Raw genomic sequence first — 20,708 nt, forward strand, 5'->3', positions numbered from 1 at the left:
ACTGCCCATTCGACTGTGGGGTCCAACCACCCTTAAATTACAAATATTTGTTCCCTCGACCGTCTTGCTTTTCTATTCAATCAGACTCTTTCCCTGCGTACCTGTTCTTCATAACACTACTCTCTCATTCTTATCTAAAAAAGGTTTCTTAACATCTAACAACTACTCCGTTCTCCGTCTTAAAATTGGGTGCTCCTCCTCCTCTGTGTTCCCCTAATGCCTGGGGCTAACTCCCACGTATAATATTGGTTAAGAGGATGAAATTTTAATCCAGATTCCACCACAAAATGTGTAACCTTGGGCAATGAAGATGATAATGGGTAACACTTACAAAAAGCTTAATATCTGTGGGTAAACTTTCTTAGAGGTTTATAAACATGTATATACATATACGTGTGTGTGTGTGTATACTAACTTAATTTTTAAATTTATGAAGTATTATTGAAATCAAAGAGATAGTGATTAATAGTGCAATCTCTGCATTCAAACTCCTGGGCCAAATCCTGGCTTTTAGTAGATACTGTGGACAGGCTAGTTACTCTATGCCTTAGTTTCCTCATCTATAAAATAGAGTAAGCTAAATAACACTCCCTTGAAGAATTGTTTTATGAATAGTAAAAGATAAAATTCAAGTACCTGGTAGTAGTAATGCTCATCATCATTTCATCATATAATCGTCTTTTTTTCTTAAGATTATATTTTTAAGTAATCTTTACACCTAACCTGAGGCTCTAACTCACAATCCCGACATCAAGAATCACATGTTCCATAACTGAGCCAGCCACGCACCCTGTATAATCATTCTCATAACGTGCGTAGATGGAAAACTTCTTGAAGTCAGGCACTTTATTCCATTGGTGTCTATATCCTTTGTATCAAAGTCATTGAATGCCCAAATTTAATTATGTCCGATTTTAGTCATTCTATTTGCTCTATTTTATTATTAAATTGATAAAATCCCTTACTATAAACATATAAACAATATTTTATAAATCTTACATCATAGAGCTGCCCATCATTTCTTTTTTTTTTTTTAATTTTTAAAAAATTGTTTCAGGAGTAGAATTTAGTGATTCATCACGTATATATAACATCCAGTGTTCATCCCAACAAGTGCCCTCCTTAGTACCCATCACTCATTTAGCAAACCCCCCCCCCCACCTCCACCTCCTCTCCAGCAACTCTTAGTTTGTTCTCTATGGTTAAGAGTCTATTTCTTGGTTTGCATCTCTCCCCCAGCCGTGTTGTGTTCATTTGTTCTGTTTCTTAAATTCCACATATGAGTGAAATCATATGGTATTCATCTTTCTCTGACTTATTTTGCTTAGCATAACACATTCTAGTTCCATCCACGTTGTTGCAAATGGCAAGATTTAATTCTTTTTAATTGCAGAGTAATATTCCACTGTATATATGTACCACATCTTCTTTATCCATTCATCAGTCAATGGAAATTTGGGCTCTTTCCATAATTTGGCTATTGATAATGCTACTATAAACATTGGGATGCATGTGCCCCTTTGAATCAGCATTTTTGTATCCCTTGGATAAATACCTAGTAGTGCAATTTCTGGATTGTAGGGTAGTTCTACTTTAAATTTTTTGAGGACCCTCCATATTGTTCTCTAGAGCGGTTGCACCAGTTTGCATTTCCATCAAAAGTGCTAAAGTGTCCCCTTTCTCCCCATCCTCGCCAACATCTGTTGTTTCCTGACTTGTTAATTCAGCCATTCTGACAGATGTGAGGTGGTATCTCATTGTGGTTTTGATTTGTATTTCTTTGATTATGAGTGATGTTGAGCATCTTTTCATGTGTCTGTTAGCCTTCTGGATGTCTTCCTTGGAAAAGTGTCTATTCATGTGTTTTGCCCATTTCTTCCCCGGATTATTTGGGTTTTTTTGGGTGTTGAATTTGATAAGTTATTTATACATTTTGGATACTAACCCTTTATCAGATATGTCATTTGCAAATATCTTCTCCCATTCCATTGGCTGCCTTTTAGTTTTGTTGGTTGTTTATGAGCTGCCATCATTTATATTCATCTCTCATCTTTTAAAATATGCTCTTTCCTTCTGAAAAAAAAAATAAAATATGCTCTTTCCTTCTGGTTATCAGACCTTTCTCATTTAAGGTTCTCTTTTTGCTTTCCTCAACATTTACATACTCCTTGATCAAGATCATTTTTGTTCTTGGTTTCAGATATCATTAAATACTGATAAATCCTAAAGCAAAATTTCCACCTCCAACTGTAACCTGAATGTTTCTACCCAGATATCCTAAAATAACTTCAAAGGCAACAAATCCAAAACTTAATCTTATCTCCAAAACTGTTTGTTCCACCTAAATACTTACCTATCTATATTAGTGGTGTGTCCCAAGACCCACTTGATGCCCCAAGTTAGATACCTCAATTACCTTCAACTCTAACTTTTGACCTACTCTCTGGAATCTGACCTTGACCTTTCCTCTCTATTGATACTGCCTTATCTTTCAACTGAAATAATGCCACTGCCTTCCCAATGCCCTTTCTGCCTCCATTTTCTTTTCCTTCTGATCTGTCTTCTGTACTGCTGTCATAATTTTCACCAAATATTTTTCTAAATCAGAAATCTGACCATTTTCCTCAAATGTATTACTCACCACAGAAGTCTTCTCTTCCATGGCTTGACATTGTCTATGAAATAATGTCCATACATTTGCAATCTCATTCCCTTCACCCCATCTTACAGTGTGTGCTGGTAAATGTTTAACAACCAGATCTCCAGTAAAAAAAAAAGTTCTGATTTGTAGTGCTTACCACAGTTATAAATATAGTCACAAAGGGCAATTTCAAGCTATCCTGAAGTCACCAAACACTGAACACAGAGTTGGGAAGAGATGCATGCATTTGGTTCTCATGAACTAGTAGGAGCCAACTTCAGAATAAAACTGTTCAGTAAAAACTCTGATTCTATTTATCTTCACACCATGCACTCTCCCCTACAAGATTTTAGCACGAATAATCTCAAGCATGTACTACTTCTGTTAAATATAATGTAACTGAGAAAATTTGAAGATGTAACTGGCTTTACTGAAGACACAATAATTGGCTTTACTGAAAGATTCATGAACTAGACAGTATCCAATCTAGCAACTAGAGGGGAACTCCAAGGAGAGGTGTTGTACAAAATGGAAGGTTTTTATAGGAAGGAGGGTGGGGCTGGGAATGCAAGCTGGTCCAGCCACTCTGGAAAACAGTATGGAGGTTCCTCAAAAAGCTAGAAATAGAACTACCCTATAGGACCCAGCAATTGCACTACTAGGCATTTATCCACAGGATACAGTGGTGCTGTTTCGAAGGGACACATGCACCCCCATGTTTATAGCAGCACTATCAACAATAGTCAAAGTATGGAAAGAGCCTAAATGTCCATCAATGGATGAATGGATAAAGAAGATGTGGTATACATATATGTATATAATGGAGTATTACTCGGCAGTCAAAAAGAATGAAATCTTGCCATTTGCAACTACGTGGATGGAACTGGAGGGTATTATGCTAAGTGAAATTAGTCAGAGAAAGGCAAAAATCATGACTTCACTCATGAGGACTTTAAGAGACAAAACAGATGAACATAAAGGAAGGCAAATAAAAATAATATAAAAACAGGGAAGGGGACAAAACAGAAGAGACTCATAAATATGGAGAACAAACTGAGGGTTACTGGAGGGTTTGTTGGAGGGAGGATGGGCTAAATGGGTAAGGGGCACTAAGGAGTCTACTCCTGAAATCATTGTTGCACTGTATGCTAACTAATTTGGATGTAAATTTAAAAAAATAAAAAATAAAACAAGTTAATAAAAAAAAAAAAAAAGGAAGGAGGGTGGGGCAAGAAGATATTGTCAAAGGACAAGAAAGGATTGTTTCAGGCAAGGTCATGTTCCCTGAAGGTGAAGGGCATGGGGTCTTATTAGGTGGATTACGTCATCTTCCTTTGTGGGGGGGGTGGGGGATGGAGGGTCCATGTGACAGATTACCTCTTTGGTGCTGATCAGAAAATTCCTGACTGATCAGTTAAGACTATATTTCCCGAGGGAGTTTTAAACTTTAATTAGGTTAGTTATTAAGCATTGGTTTTATGACATGGCCTAGCACAAATGATTTCATTTTGGGCATATGTCTTTTTTCTTTTCTTTTTTTAAATGTTTATTTGTTTATTTTGAGAGAGAGAGAGAGAGAAGACATGCAGGGGAGGGGCAGAGAGAGAGAGAGAGAGAGAGAGAGAATCCCAAGTAGGCTCCATCACAGAGCCCAAAGTGGAGCTCAGTCTCACGATGGTGAGATCGTGACTGAGCTGAAATCAAGAGCCAGACGGATGCTCAACCAACTGAGCCACCCAGGTGCCCCTCTATGGTTTCCTTTTTAACACTTTTCATGTACATGTATATTTTGGCAATGTATAATTGTTACCTGAAACTGTGTCCACCTCTTGGTGGGCAGTGAGCCAAAAGACACAACCAATACAAAAAATAAGAAAAGGAAAGGTTTTACTTGCAAGAAGTGAAGGAGACCACCAAGGATCTTTCCCAAAGCAGTGTCTCCTGAACAACAAAACTGGGGGAGTTATAACTTAAGAGTGCATAGATATTCATGAAGGGGCTTGTGCAATGGGGAATACAGCATAGAACTGGAGCAAAAGTTATTTTAAGGTGACCAGGTCAAAGTTGGAAGGGCGGCAAGGGTTAGCATCATCAATTCTCTGGCTCTAGTTGGCTTGGTATCTGGGTGCTCAAAGGAGCTTAGATCTTGTAGATAACTCAAGTGTGTGAGTCAGGTCAGGCTTCACTTGTGAATATGATTAGGCTATCTCCTGGCCTTATGGTGTCTGTTATATTCTTTCAGAAGATGGCTGGGAGGCTAAAATGACTTATGTGAAGGAAGTTATGTCTGTCTTTTTCGAGACACTCCTCTTTCTGCTTACATAATCTTAAAAGACTTAAGGGGCATCTGGGTGGCTCAGTCAGTTAAGCGTCCGACTTCGGCTCAGGTCATGATCTCACGGTTCATGATTTTGAGTCCCATATGTGGCTCTGTGCTGACAGCTCTTAGCCTGGAGTTTGCTTCGGATTCTGTGTCTCCCTCTCTCTCTGCCCCTCCCCGGCTCGTGCTCTGTCTCTCTCTTTCTCAAAAATAAATAAACATTAAAAAAATAAAATAAAATAAATAAAAGAGTTAAAAATATGACTTTGCTATAGGTACATAATAAACAGGTGCAGCAGATTTATTTAAGTCATGTTAGTGAGTGAACTAGCTCTATATCCTATGTTGTTGGCTTTTGAGTTAATATGAGTTAATAAATCTTTGGTGCACCTTGATTATATAGTTGTCTGACGGTCATGTGTTTAACTTTCTAGAAATTATACTTTAATAATTAAAAAGCAATTAAGAGAAATGTAAACTAATATAAAACACTGAATTTGTAGTGGTTTTGTGACATTATATGTTCTCTCAATCCAGGGAGAGAAAAATTGAAGATGCATTTTCTCAGTAAAAAGATATTATTGAAAAGAAAACCACAGGCTCAAGGTAGAGTCAGTTGCCCACAGCAAACCAAGACCTAATTGCAGTTTCAACCTCTCTAGGTGTGGAATTTTAAGTCAATTAGCCTGGAATTTTCTGGTCTGCACCAATGAGGTAATCTGTTACTCAGGAGGTCCTTCCACCTGCCACTCCCCTCCCCCAAGATAAAGTAATCCACCTAATAGGACTCTCTGCCTTTCCCTCTAAGGAAAGGTGATCTTGACTGAAACAATCTTTTCTTTCTTTCTCCCTTTCTTTCTCTCTTTTCTTGCTAATAGCTTTCTGCCTCACCTTCCTTCCTATAAATACTTCCCATTTTGTATAACTCCTCTCCTGGGATCTTCCTTCTACTTGCTATGTGGGATGATCCTCCATTCATGAATTGCTTAATAAAGCCAATTAAATTCTCAGATTTGCTCAGTTGAACTTCTTAAAAAATACTATAACTAGAGTTATTAAGCTGTGAGATTCTTTGACACTTATTACTTTCAGGTTTTTTATTTATTTACTTATTTATAAGTAGGATTCATACCCAGTGCAGAGACCATCATGGGGCCTGAACTCACGACCCTGAGATCAAGAACTGAGCTGAGATCAAAAGTTGGATGCTTAGCCAACTGAGCCACCCAGGTGCCCCTCGTATTACTTTGAAAAGGAATCCAGGTTTTGTTCTAGCCACAACAGTAAGCCACTTGCCATTTATAAACCATGAATTTTCACACTCCCACCTGCTTGAAACATCCTCTTCTAGGTAGTGAATTAATAATAATAGCTTCCATTCTATTGTGTTGGGCACTCATCTTAAGTACTCAACCTTCATTAGCTTGGTTTAATCTTCACAGCAACTATCATGGAGACTGAGAGTTTCCATACTTCTATAATCACATAGCTAAAAATCTGCAAGGTTAGGTTTTATATACAAATCTTGGACTTCAAGGTCTGTTCTGGTAACACATTGGGCTGATTTAGTCTCATTTTTGAAATAACATCTCCACTGTAAATCCGTCAATGACTCAAGGTTGAAGGAATCATTTCTTCCTTTATGTTCTCACACACTTTGCTTCTGTTTTCAACAACGCTAATGATAACAATGACATTATTAAGAGCTTGTCATGTGCGGAGCACTTTGCTGAAAACTTTATATGCATAATCTCATTTAGACTTCATAAAGTTCTGGGTTAGAAAGTTTTAATAGTATTTCCAATAGATGAGATAACTGAGGCTGACAGATTAAATGATTTCCGCAAGTTTACATAGCTACAAAACGGCTGAGATACCACTTGGCCCATAGACTAATGACATAGCTCAAGGTCTTAGCACTAAGACCTTGCTAGGCTGTTAACTCTTTCATGACAGAACAGGTTCCCCCCCCCCCCCCGCCAATAGTTTTTTGGGGGGGTTTTGTTTAGGTAATCCTAGATACTTGAATAGTGCTTAGGTTATAGTGCATGATAGTCAACCCACTATCTCCTTTCCTCTTTAAAAAAAGGCCAGGTTGTTAGACTAGGTGAGAACTATCCCCACTCCTCCATACATAACCACATTCTTCCTGATACATTCCTGAGAGGTAGTCTAATTTCTTTCCCTCCTTTAGACATCACTGGGTGATCATTTTCACCTCAGAAAATGTTGGTTTAAGGCTGAGGGGAAGGAAGGATGGAGTTCAGAGCTGTAATAGTTTTCCCTATTTCAGGAATTTCCTTTCTTTTTATAGAAATTTTCAAGTGAAATTTTACATTCTGATTTCCTTAGGTACAACAACCTAAAGAGATGAGTAAGGAATACATTATTAACCTATTTTATAGATGATTAAACCAAAGCGAAAAGTAAGGAAATTATTTTCTCCACCCTAATGCGGCTAGAATAAAATATAGCTAGGACTTGAATTTAGGACTTCTAATTCCTAGGTCCTGGAATCTTTTAAGATAAGTTGTCAACTTTTACTTCCCTTAGGATTGGAATCACCAGAGGAAACATTAAATTACAGCATTGAGGGGTGGGGGGAAGGAGGGAGCAGTATATCTTAGCAAAGGGGAAGAAACTGAGGCAAGAATATGAAGAAAGCTGAGTAGAGCAGGTAGAGAGCAATGCATGCAGGGCAGTTTGTGGAGTAAATTATGAAAAATGAAAGACGAGTAGGATGTGGAAGGAACACTTGGTGATGGAGACCGGAACAAGACCAGAGAGTGGAGAGGGAGGACTGTAAAGCGCAAGAAGGTTCCGGGACTGGGAGTCGAAACACCCAGTGGCGTCAAGGGAGCGGAGGACGCACGCCCAGCCCCGGGCAAGGGTGGCGGGGCAGCACCCCTCCTGCGCCTGCCAGAGCCCGCCTAGCTCCGCCCCGCGCGGAGACCGCGCCGCCCCGCCCTCCCCCAGGTCGCTTAGGTGATGCTGCAGCCAAGATGGCGCCGGCGGCAGCCACGGTGGCTTGAGCGCGATGCTCCCGGTCTTCCGCAGCAGCGGCGGCGGCTGTGGCCTCGGCCGGGGCGTCCGGTCTCTCCCGGGCGTGAGCGCTCAGGCGACTCTCCTCCGGCCGGGTTAGCCCGGGTAACGAAGAGGCAGCCACGAAGAGAGGAGGCAGTGAGAACCGCAGAAAGAGAGCGGCGCCTCCTGCCCCGGCACCATGGCTGGGCTCATCAAGAAACAGATCCTGAAGCACCTCTCCAGGTCAGCAAGAGCTTCGGGTGTCGGGTGGGGGCCAGTCCGCCTCCGCCCTAGCCGGCACCGGAGGTTGCTTGCAGCTTCGGGGGCGGCGGGGACTGGCAGCCGTGTGGGAGGCGACTCTTGAGCTCCCGGATCCAGCCGAGGCTGGGTTCGCCGCCCCGATCTCCCGTCGCCTGCGGCGTCTGGCGCCGGCCTCACGAGTCGGCCCCTTGGACGGCTTCTCCCCCACCCCGCTCGCAGAGGAGCGTGGAGGGCGGCCGGGGGAGGCATCGGGCTGAGATCGCTCCCCCACGCGGCGTCTGGGGGCGTCCCGGGGACCCCGCTTGGGTGGTCCTGTGCGGAGGCTGGGGTTGACTTTTGTGGCAGCGTCAACCCGAGCTCGGTGCTCAGCTCCCTTCGGGGCAGAGCGGTTCCGTTAACCGAGGGCGTCTGGAGCAGTGTGGACTCTTTGGGCCTCATGAGGCTTGTCTTATCCGTGAAATGTTAACCTTGTTATTTTCTGAATTCACCCCCACCTCGCCGGCCCGCTCTGATGCATTAGAGGGTGTGCCTGTTTGCACAGTTAGGATTTGTTTTAGGTAAATAGCCAGAGTTTTCAGCTTTGGCAAGTTCTTTCTGGAATCGTTTTAGCTCCACATCATTCTTGCAAAAACAGTTTTTTGCTTTTTAAAATTTGAGGTCTGTGAATTCAGGGATTCAACATCTGCGGTGATAAACACAATACTTGTCATTCTTTCCATTTCATAACGCGGTTTTAGTCAGAAACATGACTCAGTAAAGCTGGCAGTTTGTTACTTCTGGCTTCTCCATATTTGTCTCAAGACACAGGCTAAATGTGGGATCTTGTTTCCAACTTGTTAACAGCGAATTCAAAGCACTTGGTTATGGATGGCCCTTTTCTCTGTTATTAGTAAGTTAATGATATTAGGAGAGAACTTGGGTATACTGGTATGTTTATATGGTAAAGACAATTCTTGATTCTCCAGATCATTGAGTACCACAGGTTGTATTTTGGGGAATAAAATCAATATTTCTGTGAATCAGCAAATGTTTCCTTTACTTAAAACATTGAATAGAATGTAACATCGTTTTTTTAAAATATAGCAAATTATAGCAGCATTTATGAATATACATTTCTGAATATTAGCATTAATTGGAAAATTTTTATATTGTACCTTATGGTCCAGTACTGAATTACCTTGTTTTGGAAAAGTTTTATCTTTACCTTTTAATTATTATTTAGGTAACGTCTGACTTATCAGATGTCCTTCAGCCTTTGTCATACTCTGTTTCACGAGAAAATTCAGAATTACAGAAAATGATTTGACTGTCCTCTTCCTCTTCCGAGGATGAGGGTACATAGCTAGTTTCATTCCAGGTGCATCGGAGAAAAGTTAATTCAGTCAGTGAGTGGCTTAGGGCGTTAGTTTAATTCTCTTGTAGAGCTCTAGTTGAGAAAGACTCTTAAAAATTAATAGCAACGGTGATGGCTTACTTCACAAAAGAGACCACGAATACACGTTCAGAATTAGGTTCTTAGTCCTTTTTAATCTGTATGATTTCTAATAGCTGTGCGGTAAATAGTAATGATATTTTCAGAGGTGAGGGTTTTTGTTTTTGCACCTTTGGCTTTTCCTTCTTTTTTCTTTCTTTCTCTTTTGACTTCGAGTTGACACACAATGTGAAAATTAGTTTCAGGTGTATAGCATAGTAATTTGACAACTCTATCGGTTATGCTATGCTTACCACAAGCGTAGCCACCATCTGTCACCATCCAGCCTTATCACAGTACCATTGACCGAATTCCCTATGTTGTGCCTTTCATCTCTGTGATTTATTCATTACATGCTGGAAGCTTGTACCTCCCACTTCCCTTCACCTATTTTGCCCATCCCCCAGCCTTTACTTTGGCAACCATCAGTTTGTTCTTTGTATTTATGGATCTGGTTCTGCTTTTTGTTTTCTTCTTTAGATTACACATATAAGTGAAATCATATGTTACTTGTTTTTCTCTGGGTGACTTATTCCACTTAGCATAAAACCTTCTAGGTCCATGTTGTTGCAAATGGCAGGATCTCATTCTTTTTTATGGCTGAGTACAGAGATGAGTTTTTGAAACACTTGATTTTTTAGTTATTTCATATTTCAAAACTTAACTGAGATAAATGAAGAGTGTCAAATTCATATTCTTGGTTAATGTATTAATCTTACTGCTATTACTGTTAACTCTTAAGAAAAATAAAGTTTCTTATGAATTTAAAGGACAATAGGTGAAACGAGATGGATATTATAATAAATTACAGTTATTCAAGTAGTGATGAACTTTTGAAATTACTTGGGTCAAGCTTAATTTTGCATCTTATTCAGTAATAAAGATGTCTCTATATTGATATAATCATTGGTGGACAGTTTAATAATGTTTAACAGGAAATAGAACAACACATTACCTTCCAATAATAGACATTGCTTATGGCCAGTGGATGCCCCTCATGACATCTTCTCAAAGGAGGCCTTATGTGACCACCCTTCCCATTCTTCTCTGCCCATATATATGCTTGGTCTTTGTCTTCTCCACTTGAATGTAAAACTACATGGTGGCAGGGAGTTTAAGTCTAGCATAACATAGGCACTCAACTTTTTTTTTTTAAATAAATGGCACCAAAGCATTGACTTTCCCTCACATTTTCTTAACTAAGACTATATGCCACCAATATTATCACAGGTACTGAGTATGACCACTTTCCTTGTGGTTTGAGGAAGCATTGGGTAATTGAATCATTGAATAAATATGCCTTTGTTGTCCTGGAAAGGAAGGACTAGGAAAATGACCCTTTCTATATGGGGTCTTCTAATAAGGAAAAAGACTATATAGAAACCAACAGGAAAAAGAGAATACTTACTCTGAGCCTTGAGATTGAAGTATGGTGAAATTATAACAGTAAAACCAGTGTTGGTGTGCTCAGGTCATGATCTCACAGTTTGTGAGTTCAAGCCCTGCATTGGGCTCTCTGGTGTCATATGGGAGCCTGCTCTGGATCCTCTGTCTTCCTCTCTCTCTCTGCCCCTTCCCCACTTGTGCACACAGGTTCTCTCTCTCAAAAAATAAACTTAAAAAGTAAAATAATGTTTTTAAAAAAAAGTGTTACCCAGATATAGGAACTTGAGACTCTGGTATATGAGAAAAGTATAGAAGAGAAATTATTTTTAAAAAAAATTTTTTTTTAACATTTATTTATTTTTGAGAGAGAGACACGAAGCGTGAGTGGGTGAGGGGCCAAGAGAGAGGGAGACACAGAATCTGGAAGCAGGTTCCAGGCTCTGAGCTGTCAGCATAGAGCCCATTGTGGGGCTCGAACTCACTGCCAGATCATGACTTGAGCCGAAGTTGGATGCTCAACCGACTGAGCCACCCAGGCGCCCCTAGAAGAGAAATTTTTAAGAGATTAATAAATGCTTTAAGAAAATGCTAAACTATTTGAGAAGTGTAAGTCTGTATACTTGTCCCTGCCTAATTGTTTGTAAACCAACCATGTGTTGCATTCTTAATGAAATTGGTTATGTACTTGGAACTGATCTGAAACTGAACAGAGAGAGAGAGAGCGCGCACAAGGGCAAGGCCGAGAGGGCAAGGAGTATGTGGGGAGGGGGGGTTAGATTTTAAGAGAAGTGAAACAGGAAAAGTCTTTGAAGAGAAATTACAGTGATCTTTCATACTATAACAAGCACAGAATATATTTTGGAGTCTTTTCCAGGAGAGGATTTTTCCCCCAAGGGAACGGAGAATTCTAAAGAAAAGTTACAACAAATATAAGAAAGGAAATAAGAACAAAAGCTACCTTTCAAGGCCTCATTATCTGTTAATGTGGCATTTGTACTTGTATGCTAGAGCAAAGGAGAAGAGGAGGAACATAGAACCTGGAAGATGGAGAATAGTATATTTAAGCCAGGACCTGAAAAGGAGTAGGGAAGATTCAGATACAAATGCTCCTTCTCCTGGGGTGCCTGGGTGGCTCAGTCAGTTAAGCTTCTTTTTTTTAAAAAGAAAAATTTTTTTCATTACTTATTTTTGAGAGAGAGAGAGAGAGAGAGAGAGAGCATGAGTAGGGCAGGGGCAGAGAGAGGAAGACACAGAATATGAAATAGATACTACACTTGATCTTAGCCAAAAGGCCGAGAAGCGATCACAGAATATGAAATAGCATCCAGGCTCTGAGCTACCAGCACAGAACCTGATGTGGGGCTTGAACTCACGAACCTAGATCATGACCTGAGCTGAAGTCAGATACTCAACCGACTGAGCCACCCAGGCGCCCCCCCCCCAACCTTTTTTGGGGGTCAGTTAAGCTTCTGACTCTTGGTTTAGACTCAGGTCATGATCTTGGAATTTGTGGGTTTGAGCCCTGGCTGGGCTCTGAACTGATAGAGCTTGGGATTCTCTCCCTCTCTCTGCCCCTCCCCTGCTTGAGCTCTCTTTTTCTCTCAAAATAAACAAACTTAAAATGCTCCCCCCCCCCCCATGCTTTCCCTTTGGCTTATACCAACTTGTGCTGGACACAAGGTTTACTGGACGTGAGAGCTCAGAAGACGGACTTTGACCACACATGGGTGGAGTCTTTGTATAAAGTTTAAAGCTGTGGTTTTCAATTAGAGGTGATTTTGCCCCTTAAGGGACATTTGGCAATGTCTGGAGACATTTCCTATTGTCACAACTTTTTTTGGGGGGGTGTAGAGGCCAAGGATGCTGTTAAACATCCTGTAGTGCATAGCACAGTCCCCACAACAAATAATTATTTGACCCAAATGTCAATAGTTTTGAGGTTGAGAAACTGGTTTGAAGTATACAAATGTGTCAGATGATTGAACTAAGGTACTGTGCTGCTTAAGGTTATTTTGTCTGCAAACAGCAAAAACCTCCAACTTAGGTAATAGGGGAAATGTAACAGAAAGCTTCAGGCATGGGTCACAAAGTGTGGGAAAGGCAGGACCTTAACCAGCTCCTGAAACCTCATTGGACAAGATAATTCTTTGTTGTGAATTGCTTTCCTGTTTTTGTAGGATGCTTAACAGCATCTCTGATCTCTACCAGATGCCAGTAGCACTCACAGCCTTGACAATGAAAAATTCTCCAGGCATTGCCAATTGTCTCCTGAGAGTAAAATCTCTCTCAGTTGAAAACTACTGCTTCCACCTCTCACAACTCCTAATCTGTGATCTTTCGTGTCAAGTTTTAGATTCTTGGGGGAGAGAATTTGTTTGGCCCACTTCTACTTGCCCGTGGATCAGTAACAAAGATAAAGGGTCATAAAGCAAAGATACAGTCATAGGGAGACCTATTTTGAGTCAGGTTTGCAGTTCCATTTGGTGTCTTTAATAGGCACTGAACTAAATTAGATTTCAGAGGGTCTTATTTGCTATATAAAAGAAATTGAACTTCATCCCAGGAGGTGACTGCTAATAAAGTATTCCGGACAAAAGAGGGACATGATCATTAAAAATGCTTGGTTATCAGTTTGGTTTTTGCAATCCAGGGTTCAGGAGCAGTCAACTGGGGTGGAAATATAGAGTCTGTAGAGGGTCTCTGTTTAAGTGGAAAAGTAATGTATTAGAAGGATATCAGTACCCGCAGAATTTATGGGCCATACTTGGAAAGGGATTAAATCCAGACCAGTTCCAAGGATCTAGGTAGGAGAACCCACTGGATAGTCTCAACAAGATATGTTCCCTAAACTAAGGGGAAGGAGCAAATAGAGTGGTTTGAGAAGATTGTTGAATATTTGGAATATTTGTTAGGGAGATTAGGAATAGTCGAACACTTGCCAGATCTTGTGACTGAATGGCAAGGTGACAGAGAGTTTAGGGTGCCTCACAGTGTATTCGTGGACTAGCTTAAACTATGTGGGGGAGAAAAGGGGGGAGCAGTAGCTGATAGTCTGGAAAGAACCATCAGAGGATTGGAAATTTTATCTGGTGGGAGAGCAGTTGAGGAAAACAAATGTGAGAACTGGAAGGATTGGGGATTTTGTCTGAAAGTGTCATATTAAAGTTCAAAATTTTAGAGGAGGATTAAGACCTAGTTTAGGGCAAGGTATTCATTAAGGCCATGGAACTGAATTGCTGAAGAGAAGTTAAGGTGCATATAATTGGAGATGATTACTGCTAGGTCTGGAATCATTCCTGAATTAAACATTCTTAAGAGGAAACACAACATTATTTAGACTATCATATTATTTTTCGAATGATAATTTTGTATACTTATTGATGGGGTAATTACATCGTTCACTTTTATGGCAAAACTCAATAAATAATTTTGAGAGTTTATGTTTATCAGATCCTTGAATGCTAGGCATTGGAGATACAAAGATGGGTATGACACGGTCTCACCTCTTAGGAATCTTCAGCAATTCCTATCTGGGTATAGGACCACTGAATATAGCTGATTTCTAGAATTTTACTGCCATATGAAATTTGCGAGGTTTGATTTACTTGGATTGGTCAACTGAGAAAAAAATAGAGTTAATTATTACCTTTTAGGATTAGAAATAAATTTACTTTGTAAGTTTGGTGATTTTTTTTTTATTTTTGATTAAAAAAATTTTTTTTAATCTTTATTTATTTTTGGAGAGAGACACAGACAGAGTGTGAGTAGGGGGAGGAACAGAGGGAGGGAGACACAGAATCTGAAGCAGGCTCTAGGCTCCGAGCTGTCAGCACAGAGCCCAATGCGGGGCTCAAACTCACAAACTGTGAGATCATGACCTGAGCTGAAGTCAGACGCTTGACCGACTGAGCCACCCAGGCGCCCCAGTTTGGTGACTTTTTTAAAAGTAATTTTTAGTTACTTAAGTTGACAGTATTTAAAAAAAAAAAATAACCTCCAATACTGTTGATTTTGACACTAGATATGTAACAGTTGTTTATTTAACAAATATTTACTAAGTGCTACTTTGTACCAGGTACTAGTCCATACTGCTGTGGCAAGAATCCCTGCCCTCAGTAGAGTTTACATTTTAATCAGAGGAGGCTGATAATAAAAAAGTGAAGGACATTGTATCAGTTTGTGGCAAGTGCTATTTTAAAAAATAACACAGTGGGGGGTGGGGGGGTGCCTGGGTGGTTCAGTCTAAAAAAAAAATAACAGAGGGTGCCTTGGGTGGTTTAGTCAGTTAAGCTTCCAACGTCAGATCAGGTCATAATCTCACAGTTCCATGTGTTCGAGTGCTGCATCAGCCTTCTGCTGTCAGTGTGGAGCCCACTTCAGATCCTCTGTCCCCCCTCTTTCTGTCCCTCCCCCACTCATATTCTGTCTCTTTGTCAAAATAAATAAATAAATAACTTAAAATTTTTTTTTAGATAACACAGGGAAAGTGGATAGGAAGTGCAGGGAGGTAGGGATGGAGTTTGCAATTTTATTTATTTTTAATGTTTATTTTTGAGATAGAGTGTGTGTGCACGTGAGAGGGGCAGAGAGAGAGAGAGGCAGACACAGAATCTGAAGCAGGCTGCTGCCAACACAGAACCCAACGCAGGGCTCGAACTCCCGAACCGTGTGTGAGATCATGACCTGAGCCAAAGTCGGACGCTTACTGACTGAGCCACCTAGGTGCCTGGAGTTTGCAGTTTTAAATCTGGTGATCAAGAAGTCCTAATTGAGAAGGTGGTATTTGAGAAAAGATATGAAAGAGGTGGTGGAAGCAAATGCAAAGATCCAAATGTGGAAGCTTGCTTGTCACTTTTGAAATATAGGCCACCAACATGAGTGAAGTAGAGTGAAGAGTGAAGGAAGATGAGGTCAAAGAGGAAATAGGGCCAGACCTTGTGGGTCCTTGTAATGACTTTGGCTTTTACCCTGAGTGAGGTTGGAAGCCGCTGGAAGGCTTTGAGCCAAGGATCACTCTGCAGCTATGTGGGAAATAAATAATAGGAGGACAAGGGCAGAAGCAGGAGTCCAATTAATAGTGTTAACAAGGGGCGCCTGGGTGGCTCAGTCGGTTAAGTATCCGACTTCAGCTCAGGTCATAATCTCAAGGTTCGTGGGTTTGAGCCCCTCATCGGGCTCTGTGCTGACAGCTCAAAGCCTGGAACCTACCTCAGATTCTGTTTCCCTCTCTCTCTGCCCCTCCCCCACTCGTGCTTTGTCTCTCTTTCTCAAAAATAAACATTAAAAATAAATAAATGTGTTAACTATCCAGGTGAGAAAGGGTTTGGCTTGGACCTAGGTCAATGCAGTGGACTTATTGAGATATAGTAAGGTTCTAGATGTATTTCAAAGGTAGAGCCACAGGATTTTCTGACAGATAAGATGTGGCTTGAGAGAGAAAGAGTGGTCATGACATAAACAACTGACAAGATGGAGTTGCTGTTAACTAAGTAGAAGACTGCAGGAGGGGCAGACTTATGGTAGAGGGCTGAAGAGTTTGGTTTTGGATGTATCAATTTGAATGCCTGTTAGATATCTGAATGGAGATCCCTTTTATTTGCGAACTGATTTAAGACTACACATTTTATTTTAGTCTGCTCTTCTGTAAAATGGAAGTTTATGCAGAATGACCTTCAAAGACCCAAGGAGCCATAAGACCAAGAAAAACACCGCAAGTTCAGCTTGACGGGAAATAGTTTTATTAAGGGGACTTATGGACAGAAGCATGTCTTGGGTGGCTGCAAGGCGGGTAGATCTCCACACCCCACTTCCTGTAAAACCTGCTTTTATAGCTCTAGAGGCTGGGGAGTACATACTAGGAGACCACCAGGGAGGAAACTGAGAGAATGGGTATGTGATATAGTCAAACTTCCAGAGCAGATAAAAAAAATGTTGTGTATCTGAAGGATGTACTTAAGGGTGCTGTCAAACAAAAGGAAAGAATGAGGGTGGGGCCTATTATCAAGAAGGCTTCAGATCACAGAGCAGTCATCATGGTATCAGTATGGTTTACATGGCTAGCGGCACCAATGCCAAGTGTTTTGTGTGTGGTTGTGCTTTGATTCATACCGTGCATAATTACAGCGAAGTGAATTGTGAAATGAATTTTAAGGGGTAGACTTTATTATGTTGTATTTTTTGTTGTTAAGCACACTATGTAGAGGTGCTGAGCAGGTGCCCATTTCTTTCACACTAATTTCCAACTAAAACCAGATATTCTTCGAAAGTTAGTTTCAAGAGATTGATTTGCAAACATTAGTTGAAAGGGGACGTGGATGCCTGGTCCATTGGATGTTGTAATATTACCATTCTAGAATCAGAATGGGTTTGTTCCATTCCCTGCGACAAATTATTAAAATGCTGAGATTTGTGATTTGCCCAAGGTTTGACAGGGTAGTGTTGCCTGGTTAAGTCACTGATCCAGTAGCCTTTGAATTTGATTATTCTATGCTGCCTGCTCAGGCTGATGTTCCTACCTAACAGTTTGCTTTTCTTTTACTCAATTTTCAGCATTTATTTACTTATTTTTAAATAAATAATTTTTTTAATGTTTATTCCCTTTTGAGAGAGAGACAGACAAAGCTTGAGTGGGGGAGGGGGACACAGAGAGGGAGACACAGAATTTGAAACAGGCTCCAGGCTCAGAGCTATCAGCGCAGAGCCCAAAGCAGGGCTCAAACTCATGAACCATGAGATCATGACCTGAGCTGAAGTCCAACACTCACCCGACTGAGCCATCCAGGCGCCTCTCAGCATTTATTTATTGTAAAATTTCAATCTTAGTATTTTGTGGTGTTTCACCATCCTGTTGCAGTATCCTTTAGGAGATTCTTTTATTATTTGGGAATTTTTTGACTCTGTAGTCCTTTGAAGCTTGGGAAACATAGTCTTTTGACTTAGCAATTCTGTGACATTGGGAAAGCACAATTTCTCCATTTCTTTATACTTGCATAATTTTTTTGCAATATTTCTTTTTGCAATATTACACTTTGCCTTAATACTGCAGTTTCCAATCTAAACATTTCCCTAATAAGTTGATCTCTTATGAGTTCTATATGTACTATAGTCTGCATATTATATTGCATATATTAGGATGAATAATTTGATATTTCTGTTAAATATTGGTATTTAACCAGTTGGTATTAGTGACTGAGCTCAGATGAACGTAAGTAACAGGTGGAAGACTTCATGAGTATTTCCATGAGTGAAATATGAGCAGTTATCACATCAAGACCAAGTTATTAAAACAAAACTGAGAGCTGCAGCAAATATGATTCAGGATATAATAATTATTGTTTATTTTTTCCAGACATTAGATTTACTGTTAGTCTGTCTGTTGATTTATTTTGAGATTTCTCCAAGCCAAAATGAATGTTATATATAAATTTTGAATCTCTAGATTAGTCTATTCTTTAAGACTTAATTTTAGCTCTATGTTTATGTACTCTTTTCTACCCAAAAATACCATTAAGAGAGAGCTCTCTGGCTTCTTTTTGCCACTGCTAGCATAGCATCAAGTGTTGTTTTCCTCTACTCTCATGTCTTTGTAAACCTTTTGTTTTTGTAATTTTATTGTTAGGAATTAATATTTAGAGAAATACCAGAAAATTCAGAGATACCAGAAAAATTCAGTCATTTTTAAATTTGGTAAAACTGTACTGTTAGATGTTAAATTCAGTTTCTGTTCCTAAGTTTTCTTCTGCTATGATGCAACTTCATATATAAGCTACACTATAAAAAAGGGGCATCATAAAATATGATTTATATTATTTTTAAGATTATAGGTATAATTATTCCCACTGATAAGTCATTTATTTATTCTTTCTACCAATACTTAAAGAGGATCTATTAGATATATAATTAAAATTAAGAATCTAGAAATGCCTTCTGAAAACAGTATGGTAGATGAGCAAATAGAAATCAAGGTAAAAAGTGAGTCTTAAGAGAGAGGCACAAAGTACTATATGCAACTTTAACAGAAATATAGACATTGAGACAGACAGAGGTGGTCTAAGTCCAGAGAAACTTATAAAGAAATAAAGAAATAAAAGCACACAAACAACAGCATATCATATGTGATATAAAATGGATAGTTATTAAATCTGTTTGCTTGGACAGTGGCATGTATACCAAGGGAATATTTAAAGCAATCATTTAGAGAAGTTAAGGATACTTTAGACCTTAGAAACTTGACTGCAATTTTTTCCCACTATTTTTCAATACTACACTTTTTCTCCCTTTTTTGTTTTACACCCATCTTTTGTTGTCTTATTTACTGCAGCCAGATTGTCTACATTCCTTCCTGACAGGTCACCCTCTTGTGCTTCATTTTACATGTACATCTTACACAGGCAGCTTTAACTAGGCTAGTCTTCCCTGGTCTTTTTCATTTTTTAACTCCTTTAGGTCTTAAAATATATTGTTTGATTACAATAAAAGTTTTATGCCTTTAGTTCTACAGATTGTCATCTCTGTTTATTTTTAATTAATTATTATTACTTTTTTCAAAGTAGACTCCATGCCTAACAAAGGGCTGACCTCAGGAGTAGCATGCAGGTGCCCCCTAGATTGTCCTCTCTTTAAGCACAGAATCACCCTGATAGACTGAATTCTGAAGGCAGTGATTATACTTCTCTTATTCGCTGTTGTACCTTTAGCATCTGCCACAGTACTGTTGTATGTAGTAGTTGTTCAGAAACATTTTCAGCTGACTGGAGAAGAGATTTATATTACTTTGGCCTTCATAGAATACACAGGATATATAGGTTGCCCCAAATACACTTTTGGCAGATGACTCACACCCCAAAAATTTAAAGTAAAAACTTTTTTTTCTGATAAATACGGTAATTCTCTGATTTGCTTTTTAGTATATATAGATATAATTTATTGCCAGATGTCTCTTTGGTTTGTGGGTTACTTTTCATAGCTAACTTTACTCTTTGGTATTCTCCATTAAATGGATTGAGGATTACAATTTTAAGTGGGTTTTTTGGCAGTTAAACTAATTTGGATAAATTTGTAAATCACTTGTCTTTTAGAGTGCTTGTCCTAATTGGTTTCATTTGATGTTTAATTATACAGTTCAGTCTTGTATAACTTTTGTACAATAGAGCTATCTCATTTTTGTTAATATTTTTAGTATAAAAAAATTTAAAAATATTTATTAGAGTAGTAGTAATACCAGTGGTAGAGAGAATGAAGTAAATCATAAATGGTTAATTTATCTTAGAATTTAAGCAGTAGTATTATTCCAGTGTGAAATACAACTGTATTTTTTAAAAGTGCATCACAGCTAAATATTTTTATCATATCATTCCTTTCCTCTTCCTTCCCTTAAACTTGCTCCCTCCTATGTCCCCTGTGTACCCATTCCCTACAGCGATCCCTGCTGGCTGTGGTGGAGATTGGTGTGCTGTGAATTTCCTAATCAAGGAATCTAAGAAACACTGGCAACTGACTACTTGCTTTCACCAGGAATAGGGACCTTTTGTCTGAATTTCCTGCCCTCAGGTAATACCTCTATTCCCCATCATTTTGGGTTTCTTTTTCTTTTTATAAATGCAAGC

At 39.5% G+C, this 20,708-nt stretch overlaps 1 protein-coding gene and 1 pseudogene across 1 annotated transcript in view; one reads left to right on the forward strand and one right to left on the reverse strand.

The window, feature by feature from the left end:
- The first annotated feature begins 7,939 nt into the window (after positions 1-7,939).
- Positions 7,940-20,708, forward strand: part of BLTP3B (bridge-like lipid transfer protein family member 3B) — a 116,631-nt gene continuing 103,862 nt past the window's right edge. Inside the window, exon 1 of the mRNA XM_040490421.1 lies at positions 7,940-8,228. Within this exon, the coding sequence (XP_040346355.1) occupies positions 8,185-8,228 (44 nt within the window). The 5' untranslated portion in view covers positions 7,940-8,184. The remainder of the gene's footprint in view (positions 8,229-20,708) is intronic.
- On the reverse strand, positions 12,339-12,407 carry LOC121041155 (uncharacterized; annotated as a pseudogene).

Source organism: Herpailurus yagouaroundi, unplaced genomic scaffold (assembly GCF_014898765.1).
Source record: "Herpailurus yagouaroundi ecotype Mexico unplaced genomic scaffold, PumYag 182, whole genome shotgun sequence".
NCBI classification, from domain to species: domain Eukaryota; kingdom Metazoa; phylum Chordata; class Mammalia; order Carnivora; family Felidae; genus Herpailurus; species Herpailurus yagouaroundi.